Below are 24,351 nucleotides of genomic sequence, written 5' to 3' on the forward strand. Positions count from 1 at the left end.
CCCAAATCCCCTCCCAGTTCATCCCAGTTCATCCCAGTTCATCCCAGTCCATCCCAGTAACCCCAGACCTCATTCCTAGTCCATCCCAGTTCATCCCAGTTTGTCCCAGTCCATCCCAGTAACTCCAAATCCCCTCCCAGTCTGTCCCAGTAACCCCAGACCCATTCCCAGTTCATCCCAGTAACCCCAAACCCATTCCCAGTCCATCCCAGTCCCTCCCAGTCCATCCCAGTCCATCCCAGTAACCCCAGACCTCGTTCCCAGTTCCTCCCAGTTCATCCCAGTCCATCCCAGTGACTCCAAACCCATTCCCAGTTCATCCCAGTGACCCCAAATCGCCTCCCAGTTCATCCCAGTCCATCCCAGTAACCCTAAATCCCCTCCCAGTTCATCCCAGTCCATCCCAGTAACCCCAAACCTGTTCCCAGTTCATCCCAGTTCATCCCAGTGACCCCAAATCCATTCCCAGTTCATCCCAGTGACCCCAAATCCCCTCCCAGTTCATCCCAGTTCGTCCCAGTCCATCCCAGTAACCCCAAATCCCCCCCAGCCCCACCCCCTCATTACTCTCATGAATATTCATCAGGCTGGAGGAGCTGCAAATCCTATTGGACACTTACCCTGCCCCCACCATCGAGGCCCACCGGCGAATCAGGTACGAGACCACGCCCCCTCATTAGCATAATGCGAGCTCCACCCACATTGCCACGGCCACGCCCCTAATTAGCATAGCAATGTCATTGGCTCATTGCCATAGCCACACCCCCTCATTAGCATAATGTAGGCACCACCCTCTATACTGTAGCCATGCCTCCTCATTTGCATAAAACACTGCCCCTCATTAGCATAACCCTCTCATTAGTACCACCCTCATTAGCATACTCGTTGCCATTAGCATAACAATTACAATGACCACACCCACTAATTAGCATATCGAAGTCACCACACCTCATTAGCATAAAACAGCCGAATCCCTGCGCTTCATTACCGCAATGGTGCCTCATTAGCATAATTCTGCCACCATTATGACAGCACCTCATTAGCATAACCCCGCCCTCATCACCATTACAGTATCTCATTAGCATACCTCATTGACTCATTATCATGACACCACCTCGTTAGCATAAACACACCCACATTTCCATAGCCCTAAACCTCATTACCATAATTTCATCCTCATTACCATAACCCCTCCCTCATTACATACCTACACCAAATTAGCATAACCTCACTCATTACCATAATTTCATCCTCATTACCATAACCCCTCCCTCATTACATACCTACACCAAATTAGCATAACCTCACTCATTACCCTAATTCCATCCTCATTACCATAACCTCCTTATTACATGCCTACACCAAATTAACATAACTTCACTGCTCATTAACATAAACCAAGCCTCATTACATACCCACACCAAATTACCATAAGGTCACTTCTCATTACCATAATTCTACTCTCATTACCATAACCCTGCCCTCATTACATCCCCACAACAAATCACCGTCACCACCCACCTCATTAGCATAACCCCACCTCATTAGCATAACCCCGCCCCATTATATCCCCACATCAAATCCCTTCTCACCCCCACCACATTACCATAATCCCGCCCTCATTACCATATCCCCTCCCCTCATTAGCATAACCCAACCTCATTACCATAACCCCTCCCTCATTACATCCCCACACCAAGCCCCCATCACCCCCGCCCCTCATTACCATATCCCCTCCCCTCATTACCATATCCCCACCCCTCATTACCATAACCCCTCCCTCATTACACCCCCACACCAAATCACCATCACCACCCACCTCATTAGCATAACCCCACCTCATTAGCATAACCCCGCCCCATTATATCCCCACATCAAATCCCTTCTCACCCCCACCACATTACCATAATCCCGCCCTCATTAGCATAACCCCACCTCATTACCATAACCCCTCCCATTACACCCCCACACCAACCACCATCCCCGCCCCTCATTACCATATCCCCCCCCTCATTAGCATAACCCCACCCTCATTAGCATAACCCCTCCCATTACATCCCCACTCCAAATCACCATCACCACCCACCTCATCACCATATCCCCGCCCCTCATTAGCATAACCCCGCCCCTTTTCCCCGGCAGGGCGGGGCTGTCGGAGGCGCGCGGCGCCGCGCAGGCCGAGGCGGCCATCTTGGGGGCGGAGCTTGGGGCGCTGCGGGCGCTGGGCCCGGGGTTCCGGGCGCTGGCGCTGGAGCTGGGCCGGATCCGGCGGCACTCGGAGCAGAGGGGCTGGGCCCTGCGCCAGCTCCGCCCCCCCGTGACGTCACCGCCGGCTCATTAGCATGCCGCCGGACACGCCCACCCGCCGCCCTGCCTGCCGTGTGTGGGCGGGGCGGGGATGATTGACAGCTGGGGAAAGGGGATGATTGACAGCTGGGGGTGGGGAAGGGGATGATTGACAGCTGGGACAGGGGATGATTGACAGGTGGGGTGGGGGATGATTGACAGCTGGGGAAAGGGGATGATTGACAGCTGGGGTGGGGATGATTGACAGCTGGGGTGGGGATGATTGACAGCTGGGGAAAGGGGATGATTGACAGCTGGGGAAAGGGGATGATTGACAGCTGGGGAAAGGGGATGATTGACAGCTGGGGAAAGGGATGATTGACAGCTGGGGGTGGGGAAGGGGATGATTGACAGCTGGGGAAAGGGATGATTGACAGCTGGGGTGGGGGATGATTGACAGCTGGGGAAAGAGGATGATTGACAGCTGGGGAAAGGGGATGATTGACAGCTGGGGAAAGGGGATGATTGACAGCTGAGGTGGGGGATGATTGACAGCTGGGGTGGGGGATGATTGACAGCTGGGGAAGGGGATGATTGACAGCTGGGACAGGGGATGATTGACAGGTGGGGTGGGGATGATTGACAGCTGGGGAAAGGGATGATTGACAGCTGGGGAAAGCGGATGATTGACAGCTGGGGCAAGGGATGATTGACAGGTGGGGCGGGGGGATGATTGACAGGTGGGGCAAGGGATGATTGACAGCTGGGGAAGGGGATGATTGACAGGTGGGGCAAGGGATGATTGACAGCTGGGGAAGGGGATGATTGACAGGTGGGGCAAGGGATGATTGACAGCTGGGTTGGGGCAGAGGATGATTGACAGCTGGGGGCGGGGCTTGGCACTGAGGGCGGGAAATGGTGGGAAAAATCCAATGGGAATTTCAATAAATGTCCCAAAAAATCTCAATTTCTGACCAAAATCTGCGGGAATTTAAATAAATCTCAAAAAAATACCGAGTTCTGACCAAAATCTGTGGGAATTTAAAAAAATCTCAAAAAAATACCGAGTTCTGACCAAAATCTGTGGGAATTTTTATAAATGTCCCCAAAAAAAATCCCAAATTCTGCCCAAAATCTGCAGGAATTCAATAAATGTCCTGAAAAATCCTAAAAAATCCCAAATTCTGACCAAATCTGTGGGAATTTCAATAAATCTCCGAAGAAATGCAAAATTCTCCAGAAAATCCACAGGAATTTCGATAAATGTCCCAAAAATCCCAAATTCTCCCCAAAATCTGACAGGAAATTCATAGAACTCCCAAAAAATCCCGAATTCTGACCAAATCTGTCGGGAATTTCAAAAAATCTCCAAAAAATACTGAATTCTGAGCAAAATCTGCGGGAATTTAAATAAATGTCCCAAAAAATTCCTAAAAATTCCGAATTCTGACCAAAATCCCCCTGGAATTGAACAGAATTCCCAAACAATCCCAAATTCTCCCCAAAATCTGACCGGAATGTCAAGAAATCTCCCAAAAAATCCCAAATTATGCCCAAAATCAGTAAATCTCCCAAAAAATTCTAAAAAATCTTAAATTCTGCCCAAAAATCTGCTGGGAATTTTGATAAATTCCCAAAACATTCCAAATTCTAACCTAAATCTGCGGGAATTTCAATAAATGTCCCCAAAAAATGCTGAATTCTGACCAAAATGCGCCTGGAATTGAACGGAATTCCCAAAAAAATCCCAGATTCTGCTCAAAATCTGACAGGAATTTCACAGAATTCCCAAAAAAATCCCCAAAAATCCCAAAATCCTCCTGGGAAATGATTGCCAGCGGGGCGGGGCGGGGCCCAGAGGATGATTGACAGCTCTTTCCGCTCGCCGATTGGCTGGCGGGCTGTGATTGGCAGACAGGCCACGCCCATCACCCACAACTCTGATTGACAACTCGCAGAGCGCTCTGATTGGTCAGTGCCTCTTGTGGGCGTCCCCCTCTGTGTCCGCGTTGATTGACAACCGAGCCCGCGTTCCTATTGGCTGACAGCCCCCCATGGGCGGGGTAACCCGCCACTCCCTTGACTGACAGCCGCCTCCGCGCTCTCATTGGCTGCGTTTTTCCCGCCTCCGCTGTGATTGACCGCTCTCCGCGCTCTCCCATTGGCTCCCGGCGATTTTTGTGGGCGGGCACAACGCTGCGCTGTGATTGACAACTGCTCCTCGTGTTCCTATTGGCTGCGCGGGAGGCGGGCTCGACGCTGATTGGCCGCCGCCTGAGGGGACGGGGGGTGAGCGGGAGCAGCGGCGCAGCCATGGCGGCGGGGCCGGGCGCGGCGGGCGCCGCTCGCGTCTCCTCAGGCCGGGACCTGAGCTGCGTGCCGGAGGTGGCGGGAGCGCTGGGGGCCGTGGCCAGGCAGGGGTGAGAGCGGAACCCCAAATCCCAAAAAAAACCCCCAAAAATTCCAACGCGGGACCCCAAAAACCGAACCCCGAGCGCGCCTCGTGTTCCCAAAGGGGCCGGAGGGCGCGGGAGGTGCCCGGGTCCCCTCAGGGAACCCCAAAATACCCCAAAATTCCCTCAGGGAGCCCCGAAATTCCCTCAGGGAGCCCCAAAATACCCAAAAATTCCCTCAGGGAGCCCCGAAATCTCCAAAAATTCCCTCAGGGAACCCCAAAATTCCCTCAGGGAGCCCGAAATCCCCAAAAATTCCCTCAGGGAGCCCCAAAATCCCCAAAAATTCCCCCTAGGAGCCCCAAAATCCCCAAAAATTCCCTCAGGGAACCCCAAAATACTCCAAAATTCCCTCAGGGAGCCCCAAAATCCCCAAAAATTCCCCCTAGGAGCCCCAAAATCCCCAAAAATTCCCTCAGGGAACCCCAAAATACTCCAAAATTCCCTCAGGGAGCCCCAAAATCCCCAAAAATTCCCTCAGGGAACCCCAAAATACTCCAAAATTCCCTCAGGGAACCCCAAAATACCCAAAAATTTCCTCAGGGAGCCCGAAATCCCCAAAAATTCCCTCTAGGAGCCCCAAAATCCCCAAAAATTCCCTCAGGGAACCCTGAAATCCCCAAAAATTCCCTCTAGGAACCCCAAAATCCCCAAAATTCCCTCAGGGAACCCCGAAATCCCCAAAAATTCCCTCAGGGAGCCCCAAAATCCCCAAAAATTCCCCCTAGGAGCCCCAAAATCCCCAAAAATTCCCTCAGGGAACCCCAAAATCCCCAAAAATTCCCTCAGGGAGCCCCAAAATCCCCAAAAATTCCCTCAGGGAACCCCAAAATCCCCAAAAATTCCCTCAGGGAACCCCAAAATCCCCAAAAATTCCCTCAGGGATCCCCAAAATCCCCAAAAATTCCCTCAGGGAACCCCAAAATCCCCAAAAATTCCCTCAGGGAGCCCCAAAATCCCCAAAAATTCCCTCAGGGAACCCCAAAATACTCCGAAATTCCCTCAGGGAACCCCGAAATCCCCAAAAATTCCCTCTAGGAGCCCCGAAATCCCCAAAAATTCCCTCAGGGAACCCCAAAATCCCCAAAAATTCCCTCAGGGAGCTCCAAAATCCCCAAAAATTCCCTCAGGGAGCCCCAAAATTCCCTCAGGGAACCCCAAAATCCCCAAAAATTCCCTCAGGGAGCCCCAAAATCCCCAAAAATTCCGTCAGGGAGCCCCGAAATCCCCAAAAATTCCCTCAGGGAGCCCCAAAATCCCCAAAATTCCCTCAGGGAACCCCAAAATACCCAAAAATTCCCTCTAGGAGCCCCAAAATACCCCTAAATTCCCTCAGGGAACCCCAAAATCCCCAAAAATTCCCTCAGGGAACCCTGAAATCCCCAAAAATTCCCTCAGGAATCCCCAAAATTCTCCAAATTTGCCCCAAATTCCCCTCAGAAATTCCCAAAGTTCTCCAAATTTGCCCCAAATTCCCTCAGGGATCCCCGAAATTCCCCAAATTTGCCCCAAATTCTCCTCAGAGACCCCAAATTTCTATCAAGGATCCCCAAATTCCCTCAGGGATCCCCCAAATTTGCCCCAGATTCCCCAAAATCGCCCAAATTTACCCAAAAATCCCCTCAGGAATCTTAAAATCCCATCAGGAATCCCCAAAATTCCCCAAATTTGCCCCAGATTCCCTCAAGAATCCCCAAATTTGCTCCAAATTCCCTCAGAAATCCCCAAAATTCCCTGAGATCCCTCAGGGATCCCCAAATCTCCTCAGGGATCCCCAAAATTTCCCAAATTTGCCCCAAAATCCTTTCAGGGATCCTGAAATCCCCAAAAATTCCCTCAGGGAGCCCCAAAATCCCCAAAAATTCCCTCAGGGAGCCCCAAAATACCCAAAAATCCCCTCAAGAAACCCCAAAATACCCCAAAATTCCCTCAGGGAGCCCCAAAATCCCCCAAAATTCCCTCTAGGAGCCCCGAAATTCCCAAAAATTCCCTCAGGGAACCCTGAAATCCCCAAAAATTCCCTCAGGGAGCCCCAAAATCCCCAAAAATTCCCTCAGGGAACCCCAAAATCCCCAAAAATTCCCTCAGGGAGCCCCAAAATCCCCAAAAATTCCCTCAGGAATCCCCAAAATTCTCCAAATTTGCCCCAAATTCCCCTCAGAAATTCCCAAAGTTCTCCAAATTTGCCCCAAATTCCATCAGGAACCCCCAAATTCCCTCAGGGACCCCCAAAATTCCCCAAATTTGCCCCAAATTCCCCAAAATTCCCCAAATTTGCCCCAAATTCCCTCAGGGATCCCCAAAATTCCCCAAGTTTGCCCCAAATTGCCCAAAATTGCTCAAATTTGCCCCAAAATCCTCCTCACGGACCCCCAAAATCCCCCAAATTTGCCCCAAATTCCCCAAAATTCCCCAAATTTGCCCCAAATTCCCCAAAATTCCCCAAATTTGCCCCAAATTCCCCAAAATTCCCCAAATTTGCCCCAAATTCCCCAAAATTCCCCAAATTTGCCCCAAATTCCCCCAAAATCTCCGGGATCCCCAAATCCCCTCAGGGATCCCCAAAGCAAAAAACAAATGTGCCCAGTTCAAACCAGTTCAAACCAGTAACTCCCAGTTCAAACCAGTAACTCCCAGTTCAAACCAGTAACTCCCAGTCCATCCCAGTCCATCCCACTTTGATCCCAGTCCCTCCCAGTTTGATCCCAGTCCCTCCCAGTTTGCCCAGTTTGGATTCCCAGTCCGTCCCAGTTTGCCCAGTTGGGCTCCCAGTTCATCCCAGTCCCTCCCAGTTTGCCCAGTCCATCCCAGTTTGATCTCAATCCCTCCCAGTTTGCCCAGTTCGGGTTCCCAGTCCCTCCCAGTCCCTCCCAGTCTCTCCCAGTCCCTCCCAGTCCCTCCCAGTCCCTCCCAGTCCCTCCCAATTCCCTCCCAGTTCCCTCCCAGTCCCTCCCAGTATAAACCAGTTCCCTCCCAGTTCCCTCCCAGTCTCTCCCAGTTCCCTCCCAGTTCCCTCCCAGTTCCCTCCCAGTCTCTCCCAGTTCCCTCCCAGTTCCCTCCCAGTTCCCTCCCAGTCTCTCCCAGTCCCTCCCAGTCCCTCCCAGTCTCTCCCAGTCCCTCCCAATTCCCTCCCAGTTCCCTCCCAGTCCCTCCCAGTCTCTCCCAGTCCCTCCCAGTTCCCTCCCAGTTCCCTCCCAGTCCCTCCCAGTCCCTCCCAGTTCCCTCCCAGTTCCCTCCCAGTTTGATCCCAGTCCATCCCAGTTCCCTCCCAGTCCCTCCCAGTTTGATCCCAGTCCATCCCAGTCACCCCAAACCCCAAACCAGTTCCCTCCCAGTTCCCTCCCAGTCTCTCCCAGTCCCTCCCAGTCCCTCCCAGTCCCTCCCAGTCCCTCCCAATTCCCTCCCAGTTCCCTCCCAGTTCCCTCCCAGTCTCTCCCAGTCCCTCCCAGTCCCCTCCCAGTCCCTCCCAGTCCCTCCCAGTTCCCTCCCAGTTCCCTCCCAGTCCCTCCCAGTCTCTCCCAGTCCCTCCCAGTCTCTCCCAGTCCCTCCCAGTTCCCTCCCAGTTCCCTCCCAGTCTCTCCCAGTCCCTCCCAGTTCCCTCCCAGTTCCCTCCCAGTCTCTCCCAGTCCCTCCCAGTTCCCTCCCAGTCTCTCCCAGTCCCTCCCAGTTCCCTCCCAGTCCCTCCCAATTCCTCCCAGTTTGTCCCAGTTCCCTCCCAGTCCCTCCCAGTCCATCCCAGTTTGATCCCAGTCCCTCCCAGTCCCTCCCAGTCCCTCCCAGTCCCTCCCAGTTTGGCTTCCCAGTAATCCCAGTTTGCCCAGTTTCGATTTCCTGTGCCTGCCGCTCTTCCACCCTCGGCACCGCCGGGAATTCGCGGCGCCGCCGGCGCGGGACCGCCCGGGACCCCAGACCCGCTCCGACCTGGTGCTGGCCGGCCGCGGTGAGACTGGTTATACTGGTTTATACTGGTTTCTACTGGTTTGTACTGGTTTATACTGGGAGGGGATTTTGGGGCCATTTTCGGGCAATTTTCGGGGATTTTGGGGCACTAAAAGGGTCAAAAATGGGGAAAAATTTGCTTTGAAGTCGGATTTTAGTATTGGTTTGGTACTGGTTTGTACTGGTTTATACTGGTTTATACTGGTTTATACTGGTTTATACTGGGAGGGCATTTTGGGGCCATTTTGGGGCAATTTTCAGGGATTTTGGGGCACTAAAAGGGTCAAAAATGGGGAAAAATCGGCTTTAAAGTCGGGTTTGGGTATTGGTATGGCATTGGTTTGTACTGGTTTGTACTGGTTTATACTGGTTTATACTGGTTTGTACTGGGAGGGCATTTTGGGGCCATTTTGGGACAATTTTCAGGGATTTTGGGGCACTAAAAGGGTCAAAAATGGGGAAAAAATTGCTTTGAAGTCAGATTTTAGTATTGGTTTGGTACTGGTTTGTACTGGTTTATACTGGTTTATACTGGGTTATACTGGTTTGTACTGGGAGGGGATTTTGGGGCCATTTTGGGACAATTTTCAGGGATTTTGGGGCACTAAAAGGGTCAAAAATGGGGAAAAATCGGCTTTAAAGTCGGGTTTTGGTATTGGTATGGCATTGGTTTGTACTGGTTTATACTGGTTTATACTGGTTTATACTGGTTTGTACTGGGAGGGCATTTTGGGGCCATTTTGGGGCAATTTTCGGGGATTTTGGGGCACTAAAAGGGTCAAAAATGGGGAAAAATTTGCTTTGAAGTCGGGTTTTGGTATTGGTTTGGTACTGGTTTGTACTGGTTTATACTGGTTTCTACTGGTTTGTACTGGGAGGGCATTTTGGGACCATTTTGGGACAATTTTCGGGGATTTTGGGGCACTAAAAGGGTCAAAAATGGGGAAAAATTTGCTTTAAAGTCGGGTTTTGGTATTGGTTTGGTACTGGTTTGTACTGGTTTATACTGGTTTATACTGGTTTATACTGGTTTGTACTGGGAGGGGATTTTGGGGTGAATTTGGGGCATTTTGGGTAAATTGGGAATTTTGGGGAAAATTTTGGGGAATTTCTAAATTAAATTTTGGGGTTAAATTTGGGGATTATGGGGGGAGTTTTGGGCTGAATTTGGGTGAATTTTGGGGTGAATTTTAGGGATTTTGGGGGTGAATTTGAGGGAATTTTGGGGTGAATTTGGGCTGAATTTTGGGGTGAATTTTAGGGATTTTGGGGGTGAATTTGAGGGAATTTGGAACGAATTTTGGGATAAACTTTGGGATGAATTTTGGGATAAATTTTGGGGTTTTGGGGTGAATTTTGGGATAAATTGGGGGGATTTTGGGGTGAAATTTGGGATAAATTTTGGGATAAATTTGGGATAAATTTTGGTATTTTGGGGTGAATTTTGGAGTGAATTTTGGGGATTTTGGTGTGTACTTTTGGGATAAATTTGAGGATTTTTGGGATAAATTTGGGATAAATTTTGGGATAAATTTGAGATAATTTTGGGATAAATTTGGGATAAATTTGGGATAAATTTTGGGATAAATTTGGGATAAATTTGGGATAAATTTGGGATAATTTTGGGATAAATTTTGGGAATTTTCCAGACTGGAACACGCTGATCGTGGGGAAGCTCTTGGGGAATTTTGGGATAAATTTGGGATAATTTTGGGATTTTGGGGTGAATTTTGGAGTGAATTTTGGGGATTTTGGTGTGTACTTTTGGGATAAATTTGGGGATTTTTGGGGTGAAATTTGGGATAAATTTTGGGGTTAAATTTGGGATAAATTTGAGATAATTTTGGGATGAATTTGGGATAAATTTTGGGATAAATTTGGGATAAATTTTGGGATTTTGGGGTGAATTTTGGAGTGAATTTGGGGGATTTTGGTGTGTACTTTTGGGATAAATTTGGGGATTTTTGGGATAAATTTTGGGATAATTTTGGGATAAATTTTGGGAATTTTCCAGACTGGAACATGCTGATCGTGGGGAAGCTCTTGGGGAATTTTGGGATAAATTTGGGATAAATTTTGGGATAAATTTGGGATAAATTTTGGGATAAATTTGAGATAATTTTGGGATGAATTTGGGATAAATTCTGGGATAAATTTGAGATAATTTTGGGATAAATTTGGGATAATTTTGGGATAATTTTGGGATAAATGTGGGATAAATTTGGGATAAATTTTGGGAATTTTCCAGACTGGAACACGCTGATCGTGGGGAAGTTGTCGCCCTGGATCCGCCCGGATTCGCCCCTGGAGCACGTCCGGAAAAACTCCCAAAAAGTAAAATTTGGGCAATTTTGGGGATTTTGGGACAATTTGGAGAATTTTTGGGCAATTTTTTTTGGAATTTTGGGGATTTTGTGGAATTGTAAGGGGATTTTTGGGGAATTTTTGGGAATTTGAGGAAATTTAACGGGATTTTGAGAGAACGTTTTGGGAATTTTTAGGAACTTTGTGGGATTTTTGAGGGGAATTTTGGGGCATTTTTGGGGTTTTGGGGGAATTTTTTGGATTTGGTGGAATTTTGAGGGGATTTGGTGGAATTTTTGGGAATTTGGGGGATTTTGAAGGGAATTTTCAGGGGATTTGGTGGAATTTTTGGGAATTTGGGGGATTTTGAAGGGAATTTTGGGGAATTTGGGGAGTTTTGGAGAGTTTGTGGAATGTTGAAGGGGATTTTTGGGAATTTTGGGGGGAATTTTGGGAATTCTGGGACAATTTTGGGCATCAGGACGGGGATTTTGGGCCGGATTTTGACAGATTCCAGCTGAAATTCCTCATTTTTCCTCGTTTTTGAGCAGAATTTTTTGGTGAATTTGGGGATTTTTCGGTGTCTGGCGCCGGGAATTTGGAATTTTGGAATTTTGGGGTGGAATTTGGCTGAAAATTTTGAATTTTGCCCAAATCTGGTTGCATTTTTTATGGAATTTCTGGGACTTTTTGTGGGTTTGGATGGGATTTTTTGGGGATTTCAGGGATTTTTTTGGGAATCTCGGGATTTTTCGGTGTCTGGCGCCGGGAATTTGGGATTTTGGGGTGAAATTTGGGGTTTTTTTCCCTCCAAGACGAGGATTTTGAGCTGAATTTTGACAGATTTGGGCTGAAACTCTTGAATTTTGCTCAAATCTGGTCGCATTTTTTTTTTATATATTTTTGAGATTTTTTTGGGGTTGTTTTTTTTCGGAATTTCAGCATTTTTCGGGGCGGAATTTTGGGAATTCTGGGACAATTTTGGGCATCAGGACGGGGATTTTGGGCCGGATTTTGACAGATTCGAGGTGAAATTCCTCATTTTTCCTCGTTTTTGAGCGGGATTTTTTGGTGAATTTGGGGATTTTTTGGTGCCTGGCGGTGGGAATTTGGAATTTTGGAATTTTGGGCTGGAATTTGCCTGAAAATTTTGAATTTTGCCCAAATCTAGTTGCATTTTTTATGGAATTTCTGGGACTTTTTGCGGGTTTGGATGGGATTTTTTGGGGATTTCAGGGATTTTTTGGGAATTTCGGGGATTTTTTGGTGAATCCCGGGATTTTTCGGTGTCTGGCGCTGAGAATTTGGGATTTTGGGGTGAAATTTGGGGTTTTTTCCCTCCAAGACGAGGATTTTGAGCTGAATTTTGACAGATTTGGGCTGAAACTCTTGAATTTTGCTCAAATCTGGTCGCTTTTTTTTTTATATATTTTTGAGATTTTTTTGGGGTTGTTTTTTTTCGGAATTTCAGCATTTTTCGGGGCGGAATTTTGGGAATTCTGGGACAATTTTAGGCATCAGAACGGGGATTTTGCGGCCGGGTTTTGACAGATTCCAGCTGAAATTCCTCATTTTTCCTCGTTTTTGAGCGGAATTTTTTGCTGAATTTGGGGATTTTTTGGTGCCTGGCGGCGGGAATTCGATAATTTCGGAATTTTGGGGTGGATTTTGGGGTGATTTCGGGCGGTTTTGGGCGCAGGCGCTGCGGCAGGAGCTGGATTTCGGCGCCTACCTGGGCCTGGCCGCTCACCTGGTGCCCCTCAGGGGGCGCCACAACCCCAACCTGGCCCGGGGGCTGAGCGCCCACCTGCACAGCGGCCACCACGCCACCCAGGTACTGGTTTGGACTGGTTTATACTGGGAGGGACTGGGAGGGGAAAAAACGGGGGAAAAATGCGAAAAAATGGGGGAAAAATGCGAAAAAACGGCGAAGAAAGGGTTAAAAATGGGTTAAAAATGGGGAAGAAAGGGTTAAAAATGGGAAGGAAAGGGTTAAAATGGCAGGATTTGGTACTGGTTTGGACTGGTTTGTACTGGTTTGGACTGGGAGGGACTGGGAGGGGAAAAAACGGGGGAAAAATGCGAAAGAACGGCGAAGAAAGGGTTAAAAATGGGTTAAAAATGGGGAAGAAAGGGTTAAAAATGGGAAGGAAAGGGTTAAAATGGCGGGATTTGGTACTGGTTTGTACTGGTTTATACTGGTTTGGACTGGTTTATACTGGGAGGGACTGGGAGGGGAAAAACGGGGGAAAAACGGGGAAAAAATGCGAAAAAACGGTGAAGAAAGGGTTAAAAATGGGTTAAAAATGGGGAAGAAAGGGTTAAAAATGGGAAGGAAAGGGTTAAAATGGCGGGATTTGGTACTGGTTTGGACTGGTTTATACTGGTTTATACTGGTTTATACTGGTTTGTACTGGGAGGGGAAAAAACGGGGGAAAAACGGGGAAAAAATGCGAAAAAACGGCGAAGAAAGGGTTAAAAATGGGTTAAAAATGGTGAAGAAAGGGTTAAAATGGCGGGATTTGGTACTGGTTTGGACTGGTTTGGACTGGTTTGGACTGGTTTGGACTGGGAGGGGAAAAAACGGGGGAAAAACGGGAAAAAATGGGGAAAAAACGGGGAAAAAAAGCAAAAAAACGGCAAAGAAAGGGTTAAAAATGGGGAAGAAAGGGTTAAAAATGGCGGGATTTGGTACTGGTTTGGACTGGTTTGTACTGGTTTATACTGGTTTGGACTGGGAGAGGAAAAAATGGGGGAAAAACGGGGGAAAACGGTGAAAAGACGGGGAAAAAAGGGTTAAAAATGGGAGTGTTTGGTACTGGTTTGTACTGGTTTATACTGGTCCATACTGGTCCATACTGGTCCATACTGGTCCATACTGGTCTATACTGGTCCATACTGGTCCGTACTGGTCCATACTGGTCCATACTGGTCCATAGTGGTTTATACTGGTCCATACTGGTTTATACCGGTCCATACTGGTTTATACTGGTCCAAACTGGTGGGCACTGGTCAGTACTGGTTTATACTGGTCCAAACTGGTGGGCACTGGTCAGTACTGGTTTATACTGGTTTATACCGGTCCGTACTGGTCCATACTGGTCCAAACTGGTGGGCACTGGTCAGTTCTGGGTCCAGGTGCCGCTGGTGCCCCCCGAGGATTCCCGCGATGACGTCATCGGGAACGAGGCCCCGCCCCCGCCCGGGGGGGGCGACGAGGAGAACACGTGGGAGTGGTGAGGAAACGGGGAGAAAAAGCGGGATTTTGGGAAAAACGGGGAAAAATGGGGAGAAAAAGCGGGATTTTGGGAAAAACGGGGAAAAACGGGGAGAAAACGGGGATTTTGGGAAAAAATGGGGAGAAAAACGGGGAGTTTGGGAAAAAACAGGGAAAAACTGGGAGAAAAACGGGGATTTTGGGAAAAAATGGGGAAAAACGGGGAAAAAAATGGGGATTTTGGGAAAAAATGGGGAGAAAAACGGGGATTTGGAGAAAAATGGGGAGAAAAACGGGGAGTTTGGGAAAAAATGGGAAAAAATGGGGAAAAAACAGGGAGAGAAACGGGGATTTTGGGAAAAATGGGGAAAAACGGGGAGAAAACGGGGATTTTGGGAAAAATGGGGAAAAAACGGGGAGAAAACGGGGAAAAAACGGGGATTTTGGGAAAAAATGGGGAAAAAACGGGGATTTGGGAAAAAATGGGGAGAAAAACCGGGAGTTTGGGAAAAAATGGGGAAAAAACGGGGAAAAACGGGGATTTGGGAAAAACGGGGAAAAAACAGGGATTTGGGGAAAAACGGGGAGAAACGGGAAAAAAAACAGGATTTTGAAAAAACGGGGCAAAGAAAGGGGATTTGGGGAAAAACAGGGCGAAAAAACGGGGTAAAAAATGGGGATTTTGGGTAAAAACCAGAAAAACGGGACAAAAAAATGGGGATTTTGGGAAAAATGGGGCAAAAACCAGGATTTTGGGAAAAACGGGGAGAAAACGGGGCCAAAAAACTGGATTTTTGGAAAAACGGGGCCAAAAATGGGGCAAAGAAATGGGATTTTTGGAAAAAAAAGGGAAAAAATGGGTATTTTGGGAAAAATGGGAGAAAAAACAGGGATTTGGGGAAAAACAGGCAAAAAAAGGGGATTTTGGGAAAAATGGGAAAAAACGGGGAAAAAACCAGGATGTTAGGAAAAACGAGGCAAAACACCAGGATTTTGGGAAAAATGGGGCAAGAAATGGGGATTTTGGGAAAAACAAGAAAAAAAGGGGCAAAAAAAAGGAAAAAATGGGATTTTGGGAAAAACAGGGCAAAAAAATGGGGATTTTGTGAAAAAAAAGTGGAAAAACCAGGGATTTTGGGAAAAATGGGGGAAATGGTGAAAAAATGGGGATTTTGGGAAAAACTGAGGAAAACAACGGGGAAAAATGGGAATTTTGGGTGGGGAAATGGGAATTTGGGGGGGAAAAATGGGAATTTGGGGCAAAAAAACAGGAATTTTGGGGCAAAATGGGGAAAAAAACACGAATTTTGGAAAAAAAAGGAAATTTTGTGGAATAGGGAATTTTGGGAAAAATGGGGGAAAATGGGAATTTTGGGGAAAAATGGGGGGAAATCAGGAGAAAAAACGGGAATGTGGGGAGCAAAAAGGGAATCTTGGGGAAAGAATGGAAATTTTGGGAGAAAACGGGGAAAAATGGAAAAAAACCAGGAATTTGGGGAAAAAAAGCATTTTTATTTTGGGGTGTGAGGGGATTTTAGGGTGATTTTTGGGTGATTTTGGGCTGATTTGTGCAGATTTTGGCTGATTTTTGGGGTGATTTTGGGTGATTTTTGGGTGATTTTGGGTGATTTTGGGTGATTTTGGCTGATTTTTGGGGTGATTTTGGGTGATTTTGGGGTGATTTGTGCAGATTTTGGCTGATTTTGGGTGATTTTGGCTGATTTTGGGTGATTCTGGCTGATTTTGGGTGATTTTGGCTGATTTTTGGGGTGATTTTGGGTGATTTTGGGGTGATTTGTGCAGATTTTGGCTGATTTTGGCTGATTTTGGCTGATTTTGGGTGATTTTGGGGTGATTTTGGCTGATTTTGGCTGATTTTTGGGGTGATTTTGGGTGATTTTGGCTGATTTTGGGGTGATTTTGGGTGATTTTTTGTGATTTTGGGGTGATTTTGGCTGATTTTGGCTGATTTTGGGTGATTTTTTGTGATTTTGGGGTGATTTTGGCTGATTTTGGGGTGATTTGGGGTGATTTTGGGTGATTTTGGGTGATTATTTGTGATTTTTGGGGTGATTTTGGGTGATTTTGGCTGATTTTTTGTGATTTTGGCTGATTTTGGGTTGATTTTGTGTCATTTTGGGTGATTTGTGCAGATTTTGGGTGATTTTGGCTGATTTTGGCTGATTTTTGGGGTGATTTGGGGTGATTTTGGGTGCGTTTCCCTCCCCTCAGGTGGCACAACTTCCGCACCCTCCTGGACTACAACAAGCGGGTGGCGCTCGGTGAGGGCGGGGCCAAACCCGGGGGCGGGGCTTGGACTGAAAAGGGGCGGGGCCAACACCGGGGGCGGGGCTTGGCCCGAAAGGGGCGGGGCTTGGCCCGAAAGGGGCGGGGCCAAACCCGAAAGGGGCGGGGCCAAACCCGAAAGGGGCGGGGCTTGGCCCGAAAGGGGCGGGGTTTGGACTGAAAGGGGCGGGGCTTGGACTGAAAGGGGCGGGGCTTGGCCCGAAAGGGGCGGGGCTTGGCCTGAAAGGGGCGGGGCTTGGACTGAAAGGGGTGGGGCTTGGCCTGAAAGGGGCGGGGCTTGGACTGAAAGGGGCGGGGCTTGGCCCGAAAGGGGCGGGGCTTGGCCTGAAAGGGGCGGGGCCAAACCGGGGGCGGGGCTGGGCCCGAAAGGGGCGGGGTTTGGACTGAAAGGGGCGGGGCTTGGCCTGAAAGGGGCGGGGCTTAGCCCGAAAGGGGCGGGGCTTTGCCTGAAAGGGGCGGGGCTTGGCCCAAAAGGGGCGGGGCTTAGCCTAAAAGGGGCGGGGGCTTTGCCCGAAAGGGGCGGGGATTGGCGTGAAAGGGGCGGGGCTTGTCCTGAAAGGGGAGGGGCTTGTCCTGCAAGGGGCGGGGCTTAGCCTGAAAGGGGGTGTGGCCTCACCTGAGGGGGCGTGGCTTCAGCAAAAGGGGTGGGGCTGGTTTGTACTGGTTTGTACTGGTTTAGATGGGATTTTACTGGTTTGTACTGGTTTAGATGGGGTTTAACTGGTTTGTACTGGTTTGTACTGGTTTAGATGGGGTTTTACTGGTCTATACTGGTCTATACTGGTCTATACTGGTCTATACTGGTCTATACTGGTTTATACTGGTTTATACTGGTTTGTACTGGTTCCAGCCCTGGAGTTGGGCCCGGACCTGCCCTCCCCCGCGTCCCTGACTGGTTTATACTGGTTTATACTGGTCTATATCAGTTTATATGGGGTTTTACTGGTTTATACTGGTCTATACTGGTCTATACTGGTCTATACTGGTTTATACTGGTTTGTACTGGTTTCAGCCCTGGAGCTGGGCCCGGACCTGCCCTCCCCCGCGGCCCTGACTGGTTTATACTGGTTTATACTGGTCTATATCAGTTTATATGGGATTTTACTGGTATATACTGGTCTATACTGGTCTATACTGGTTTATACTGGTTTATACTGGTTTGTACTGGTTTCAGCCCTGGAGCTGGGCCCGGACCTGCCCTCCCCCGCGGCCCTGACTGGTTTATACTGGTTTATACTGGTCTATACCAGTTTATATGGGATTTTACTGGTATATACTGGTCTATACTGGTTTATACTGGTCTATACTGGTCTATACTGGTTTATACTGGTTTGTACTGGTTTCAGCCCTGGAGTTGGGCCCGGACCTGCCCTCCCCCGCGGCCCTGACTGGTTTATACTGGTTTATACTGGTCTATATCAGTTTATATGGGGTTTTACTGGTCTATACTGGTCTATACTGGTTTATACTGGTTTATACTGGTTTGTACTGGTTTCAGCCCTGGAGCTGGGCCCGGACCTGCCCTCCCCCGCGGCCCTGACTGGTTTATACTGGTTTATACTGGTCTATACCAGTTTATATGGGGTTTTACTGGTTTATACTGGTCTATACTGGTTTGTACTGGTTTATACTGGTTTATACTGGTTTGTACTGGTTTCAGCCCTGGAGTTGGGCTCGGACCTGCCCTCCCCCGCGGCCCTGACTGGTTTATACTGGTTTATACTGGTCTATATCAGTTTATATGGGGTTTTACTGGTCCATACTGGTTTGTACTGGTCTATACTGGTCTATACTGGTTTATACTGGTTTATACTGGTTTTTACTGGTTTCAGCCCTGGAGCTGGGCCCGGACCTGCCCTCCCCCGCGGCCCTGACTGGTTTATACTGGTTTATACTGGTCTATATCAGTTTATATGGGGTTTTACTGGTATATACTGGTCTATACTGGTCTGTACTGGTTTGTACTGGTTTATACTGGTTTGTACTGGTTTCAGCCCTGGAGCTGGGCCCGGACCTGCCCTCCCCCGCGGCCCTGGCGCGCTGGCTGGGCGAACCCGTGCGCGCCGCCTTCCTCCCCACCCGCCTCTTCCTCACCAACAAGAAAGGGTTCCCCGTGCTGGCCCGCGGCCACCAGCGCCTGCTGGGCCAGCTGCTCAAGGTACTGGTTTATACTGGTTTGTACTGGGAGGGACCGGGAGGGGGAAAACGGGGGAAAAACGGGGGAAAAACGGCGAAAAACGGGCAAAAAACGGGTGAGGAATGGGGAGGAAAGGGTTAAAAAAGGTTAATAAAGGGTTAAAAAGGGGATTTGGGGGTTAATGGTTTATACTGGTTTGGACTGGTTTGTACTGGTTTGGAGTGGGAGGGACTGGGACAAACTGGGAGGGACTGGGAGGGGGAAAAAATGGCGGAAAATGGGCAAAAAACGGGTGAGAAATGGGGAGGAAAGGGTTAAAAATGGGTTAAATGGGGATTTGGGGTTACTGGTTTGGACTGGTTTGGACTGGTTTGTACTGGTTTATACTGGGAGGGACTGGGAGGTGGAAAACGGGGGAAAAACGGGGGAAAAACGGCGAAAAACGGGCAAAAAATGGGTGAGAAACAGGAAAAAAAGGGTTAAAAATGGGATAAATGGGGATTTGGCGGTACTGGTTTGTACTGGTTTGTACTGGGAGGGACTGGGACAAACTGGGAGGAACTGGGAGGGACTGGGAGTGGGTTCATACTGGTTTATACTGGTTTATACTGGTTTATACTGGTTTATACTGGTTTACATGTGTTTCTATGGGTATTTTTCACTGTATATCACTCTATAGTGGTTTATACTGGTTTTTACTGGTTTTTACTGGTTTATACTGGTTTCCTCCCCAGCTGGACGTGCAGATCATCATGCAGGGCGCCCCCCGGCACTGGTTTATACTGGTTTATACTGGTTTATACTGGTTTATACTGGTTTACATGTGTTTCTATGGGTATTTTTCACTGTATATCACTCCATACTGGTCCATACTGGTTTATACTGGTTTATACTGGTTCATACTGGTTTCCTCCCCAGCTGGACGTGCAGATCATCGTGCAGGGCGCCCCCCGGCACTGGTTTATACTGGTTTATACTGGTTTACATGTGTTTCTATGGGTATTTTTCACTGTATATCACTCTATACTGGTCCATACTGGTCCATACTGGTTTATACTGGTTCATACTGGTTTTTACTGGTTTCCTCCCCAGCTGGACGTGCAGATCATCGTGCAGGGCGCCCCCCGGCACTGGTTTATACTGGTTTATACTGGTTTACATGTGTTTCTATGGGTATTTTTCACTGTATATCACTCTATACTGGTCCATACTGGTTCATACTGGTTTTTACTGGTTTCCCCCCCAGCTGGACGTGCAGATCATCGTGCAGGGCGCCCCCCGGCACTGTTTTATACTGGTTTATACTGGTTTATACTGGTTTACATGTGTTTCTATGGGTATTTTTCACTGTTTATCACTCTATACTGGTCCATACTGGTCCATACTGGTTTATACTGGTTTATACTGGTTTATACTGGTTTCCCCCCCAGCTGGACGTGCAGATCATCGTGCAGGGCACCCCGCGGCACTGTTTTATACTGGTTTATACTGGTTTATACTGGTTTATACTGGTTTACATGTGTTTCTATGGGTATTTTTCACTGTTTATCACTCCATACTGGTCCATACTGGTCCATACTGGTTTATACTGGTTCATACTGGTTTCCCCCCCAGCTGGACGTGCAGATCATCGTGCAGGGCGCCCCCCGGCACGGCGGCCGCCCCCTGGCCGCGTACCTGCAGTACCTGGAGCACCTGGGCCAGCACCGCCCGCCGCCCTCGGCCTACGAGCTGTACGCCCGCGGCTACGAGGATTACCTGCAGAGCCCGCTCCAGGTGGGACCAGTTCAGACCAGTTCAAACCAGTAACCCACTGGGAACCCCCCCAGTACAGCCCAGTGACCTCCCAGTACAGCCCAGTAACCAAAAACCCCAAACCAGTAACTCCCAGTAACTCCCAGTAACTCCCAGTAACGAGGATTACCTGCAGAGCCCGCTCCAGGTGGGACCAGTTCAGACCAGTTCAAACCAGTAACCCACTGGGAACCTCCCCAGTAACCTCCCAGTAACTCCCAGTAACCAAAAACCCCAAACCAGTAACTCCCAGTAACTCCCAGTAACGAGGATTACCTGCAGAGCCCGCTCCAGGTGGGACCAGTTCAGACCAGTTCAAACCAGTAACCTCCCAGTGACCCCCCCAGTACAGCCCAGTGACCTCCCAGTACAGCCCAGTAACCAAAAACCCCAAACCAGTAACCAAAAACCCCAAACCAGTAACTCCCAGTAACTCCCAGTAACTCCCAGTAACGAGGATTACCTGCAGAGCCCGCTCCAGGTGGGACCAGTTCAGACCAGTTCAAACCAGTAACCCACTGGGAACCTCCCCAGTAACCTCCCAGTAACTCCCAGTAACCAAAACCCCCAAACCAGTAACTCCCAGTAACGAGGATTACCTGCAGAGCCCGCTCCAGGTGGGACCAGTTCAGACCAGTTCAAACCAGTAATCCACTGGGAACCCCCCCAGTACAGCCCAGTGACCCCCCAGTACAGCCCAGTAACCAAAAACCCCAAACCAGTAACCAAAACCCCAAACCAGTAACTCCCAGTAACTCCCAGTAACTCCCAGTAACGAGGATTACCTGCAGAGCCCGCTCCAGGTGGGACCAGTTCAGACCAGTTCAAACCAGTAACCCACTGGGAACCCCCCCAGTACAGCCCAGTAACCAAAAACCCCAAACCAGTAACCAAAACCCCAAACCAGTAACTCCCAGTAACTCCCAGTAACTCCCAGTAATGAGGATTACCTGCAGAGCCCGCTCCAGGTGGGACCAGTTCAGACCAGTTCAAACCAGTAACCTCCCAGTGACCCCCCCAGTACAGCCCAGTGACCTCCCAGTACAGCCCAGTAACCAAAAACCCCAAACCAGTAACCAAAAACCCCAAACCAGTAACTCCCAGTAACGAGGATTACCTGCAGAGCCCGCTCCAGGTGGGACCAGTTCAGACCAGTTCAAACCAGTAACCTCCCAGTGACCCCCCCAGTACAGCCCAGTGACCTCCCAGTAACTCCCAGTAACCAAAACCCCCAAACCAGTAACTCCCAGTAACTCCCAGTAACGAGGATTACCTGCAGAGCCCGCTCCAGGTGGGACCAGTTCAGACCAGTTCAAACCAGTAACCTCCCAGTGACCCCCCCAGTACAGCCCAGTGACCTCCCAGTAACTCCCAGTAACCAAAACCCCCAAACCAGTAACTCCCAGTAACTCCCAGTAACGAGGATTACCTGCAGAGCCCGCTCCAGGTGGGACCAGTTCAGACCAGTTCAAACCAGTAACCCACTGGGAACCCCCCAGTACAGCCCAGTGACCTCCCAGTACAGCCCAGTAACCAAAAACCCCAAACCAGTAACTCCCAGTAACCCCAAAACCCCTCCCAGTCCATCCCAGTTCATCCCAGTTTGGTCCCAGTCCATCCCAGTTTGATCCCAGTCCATCCCAGTCCGTCCCAGTCCATCCCAGTTTGGTCCCAGTTTGATCCCAGTTCCATCCCAGTCCATCCCAGTTTGGTCCCAGTCCATCCCAGTTTGATCCCAGTCCATCCCAGTTTGGTCCCAGTCCATCCCAGTCCATCCCAGTCCATCCCAGTCCATCCCAGTTTGGTCCCAGTCCATCCCAGTTTGATCCCAGTCCATCCCAGTCCATCCCAGTCCATCCCAGTCCATCCCAGTCCATCCCAGTCCATCCCAGTTTGATTTTGGGATAATTGCAGCTGAGTTTTTGGTGAATTTTGGGGTAAATTTGGGGGATTTGGGGTTAAATTTTGGGTGAATTTTTAATGAAATTTTGGGTGAATTTTTTGTGAATTTTTTGTGAATTTTGGGGTGAATATCGAGTTAAATTTTGGGTGAATTTGGGGTGAAATTTTGGCTGAAATTTGGGGTGAATTTTTTGTGAATTTCAAGTTAATTTTTGGGTGATTTTTGGGTTAAATTTGGGCGAATTTTGGGGTGAATTTTGGGTCAATTTTTAGTGAATTTTGGGGTAAATCTGGACGAATTTGGGGTGAATTTTTGATGAATTACGAGTTAAATTTTGGATGAATTTTGGGTTAAATTTGGGCGAATTTCGGGGTGAATTTTTTGTGAATTGTGGGTCAATTTTTGGTGAATTTTTGGTGAATTTGGGGTGAAATTTTGGGTGAAATTTGGGTGATTTTGGGCAAATTTCAGCCGCTGATGGACAACCTGGAGTCGCAGACGTACGAGGTGTTCGAGAAGGATCCCATCAAGTACTGCCAGTACCAGCAGGTGCCTCATTTGCATCTCATTTGCATCTCATTTGCATAGCCAATCCCCTCCTTCCTCACGATCCCATCAAGTGCTTCCAGTATCAGCAGGTGTGGCCTCATTTGCATCTCATTTGCATAACCAAACTCTCCTTCCCCACGATCCCATCAAGTACTGCCAGTACCAGCAGGTGTGGCCTCATTTGCATCTCATTTGCATAGCCAAACCCTCCTTCCTCACGATCCCATCAAGTGCTTCCAGTATCAACAGGTGTGGCCTCATTTGCATCTCATTTGCATCTCATTTGCATAGCCAATCCCCTCCTTCCCCACGATCCCATCAAGTACTGCCAGTACCAGCAGGTGTGGCCTCATTTGCATCTCATTTGCATAACCAATCCCCTCCTTCCCCCTCATTTCCCCCAGTTCTCCATTACCTTTAACCCTTATTTGCATATTCATTGGGCTAATTTGCATGGACACGCCCTTCCCACCTTTCATGTAGTTTGAACCAATTCTCCCTTAGTTTGCATAAATTAATCAGCGAATTATGCAAATTAACCTGTGCCATAAATGGGTTATGAAGTGGCTGGCGTAATTTTAAAGCTCATTTGCATAATTCCCGGATTTGCATGAATTAACCAGTGATTTGCATGGGTTAATTTGTGATTGGCATAAATCGATTAGTGGCTCGCACAAATTAGTGATTTGCATAGCTTAAATAGAAATTTGCATAATTGGTTTGCATGTATCGTTTGATGCTTTGCATAAATTAATTGATTTGCCTCGTTTTATTTATGGCACGCGTTAATTTGGTGCTAATTTGCATAAACGGCCTTAATTGCAATCTGGTCACATATTAATTAGCTTACCTGCTTTATAATTGCCTCATTTGCATAGGACTGGTTAATTTACTCTGGTATGGTCTTAATTTGCATTAAGGTACATGATTTGCATAAAATTAGCATAAATATGGTTGAAAATCTTAATTTGCATAGCCCCGCCCATCTTTTGGGGCGATTCAAGCTACCTGCAGATCTAATTTGCATAACAGCGCTTCTAATTTGCATGAAGCATATTTCATTTGCATGTAGGTGTCCCTAATTTACATACACGGACGGTTAATTTGCATAATAAGGCCAGGATAGGCTTTGGTGCTTTCCTAATTTGCATAATCGCAGCCTAATTAACACCACCAGGTGGGTGTGGGGTGTTTGGGTGTTGTTGCACCCCCTCATTTGCATAAATTTGCATAATTCCAGGCCATCTTCAAGTGCCTCCAGGACCGGGTCCCCGAGGGGGAGCGGGAGACGAACGTGCAGTGAGTGCCCAAAATCCTCGGATTTCACCCCAAAATTCACCCCAAAATCCTCGGATTTCACCCCAAAATTCACCCAGAATTTACCCAAATTTATCCAAATTTATCCCAAATTCATCCCAAAATTCACCCCAAAATTCACCCCAAAATCCACGGATTTCACCCC

General features: G+C 48.4%; 1 protein-coding gene across 1 annotated transcript in view; it reads left to right on the top strand.

The window, feature by feature from the left end:
- Positions 1-4,594: 4,594 nt before the first annotated feature.
- Positions 4,595-24,351, top strand: part of PRMT5 (protein arginine methyltransferase 5) — a 37,866-nt gene continuing 18,109 nt past the window's right edge. Inside the window, exons 1-10 of the mRNA XM_077789921.1 lie at positions 4,595-4,706; positions 8,561-8,679; positions 10,927-11,012; positions 12,682-12,816; positions 14,109-14,218; positions 16,432-16,481; positions 18,501-18,664; positions 20,258-20,419; positions 22,812-22,889; positions 24,130-24,188. Of these exons, the coding sequence (XP_077646047.1) occupies positions 4,600-4,706; positions 8,561-8,679; positions 10,927-11,012; positions 12,682-12,816; positions 14,109-14,218; positions 16,432-16,481; positions 18,501-18,664; positions 20,258-20,419; positions 22,812-22,889; positions 24,130-24,188 (1,070 nt within the window). The 5' untranslated portion in view covers positions 4,595-4,599. The remainder of the gene's footprint in view (positions 4,707-8,560; positions 8,680-10,926; positions 11,013-12,681; positions 12,817-14,108; positions 14,219-16,431; positions 16,482-18,500; positions 18,665-20,257; positions 20,420-22,811; positions 22,890-24,129; positions 24,189-24,351) is intronic.

The sequence above is a fragment of the Lonchura striata genome, chromosome 39 (genome assembly GCF_046129695.1).
Source record: "Lonchura striata isolate bLonStr1 chromosome 39, bLonStr1.mat, whole genome shotgun sequence".
NCBI lineage: Eukaryota > Metazoa > Chordata > Aves > Passeriformes > Estrildidae > Lonchura > Lonchura striata.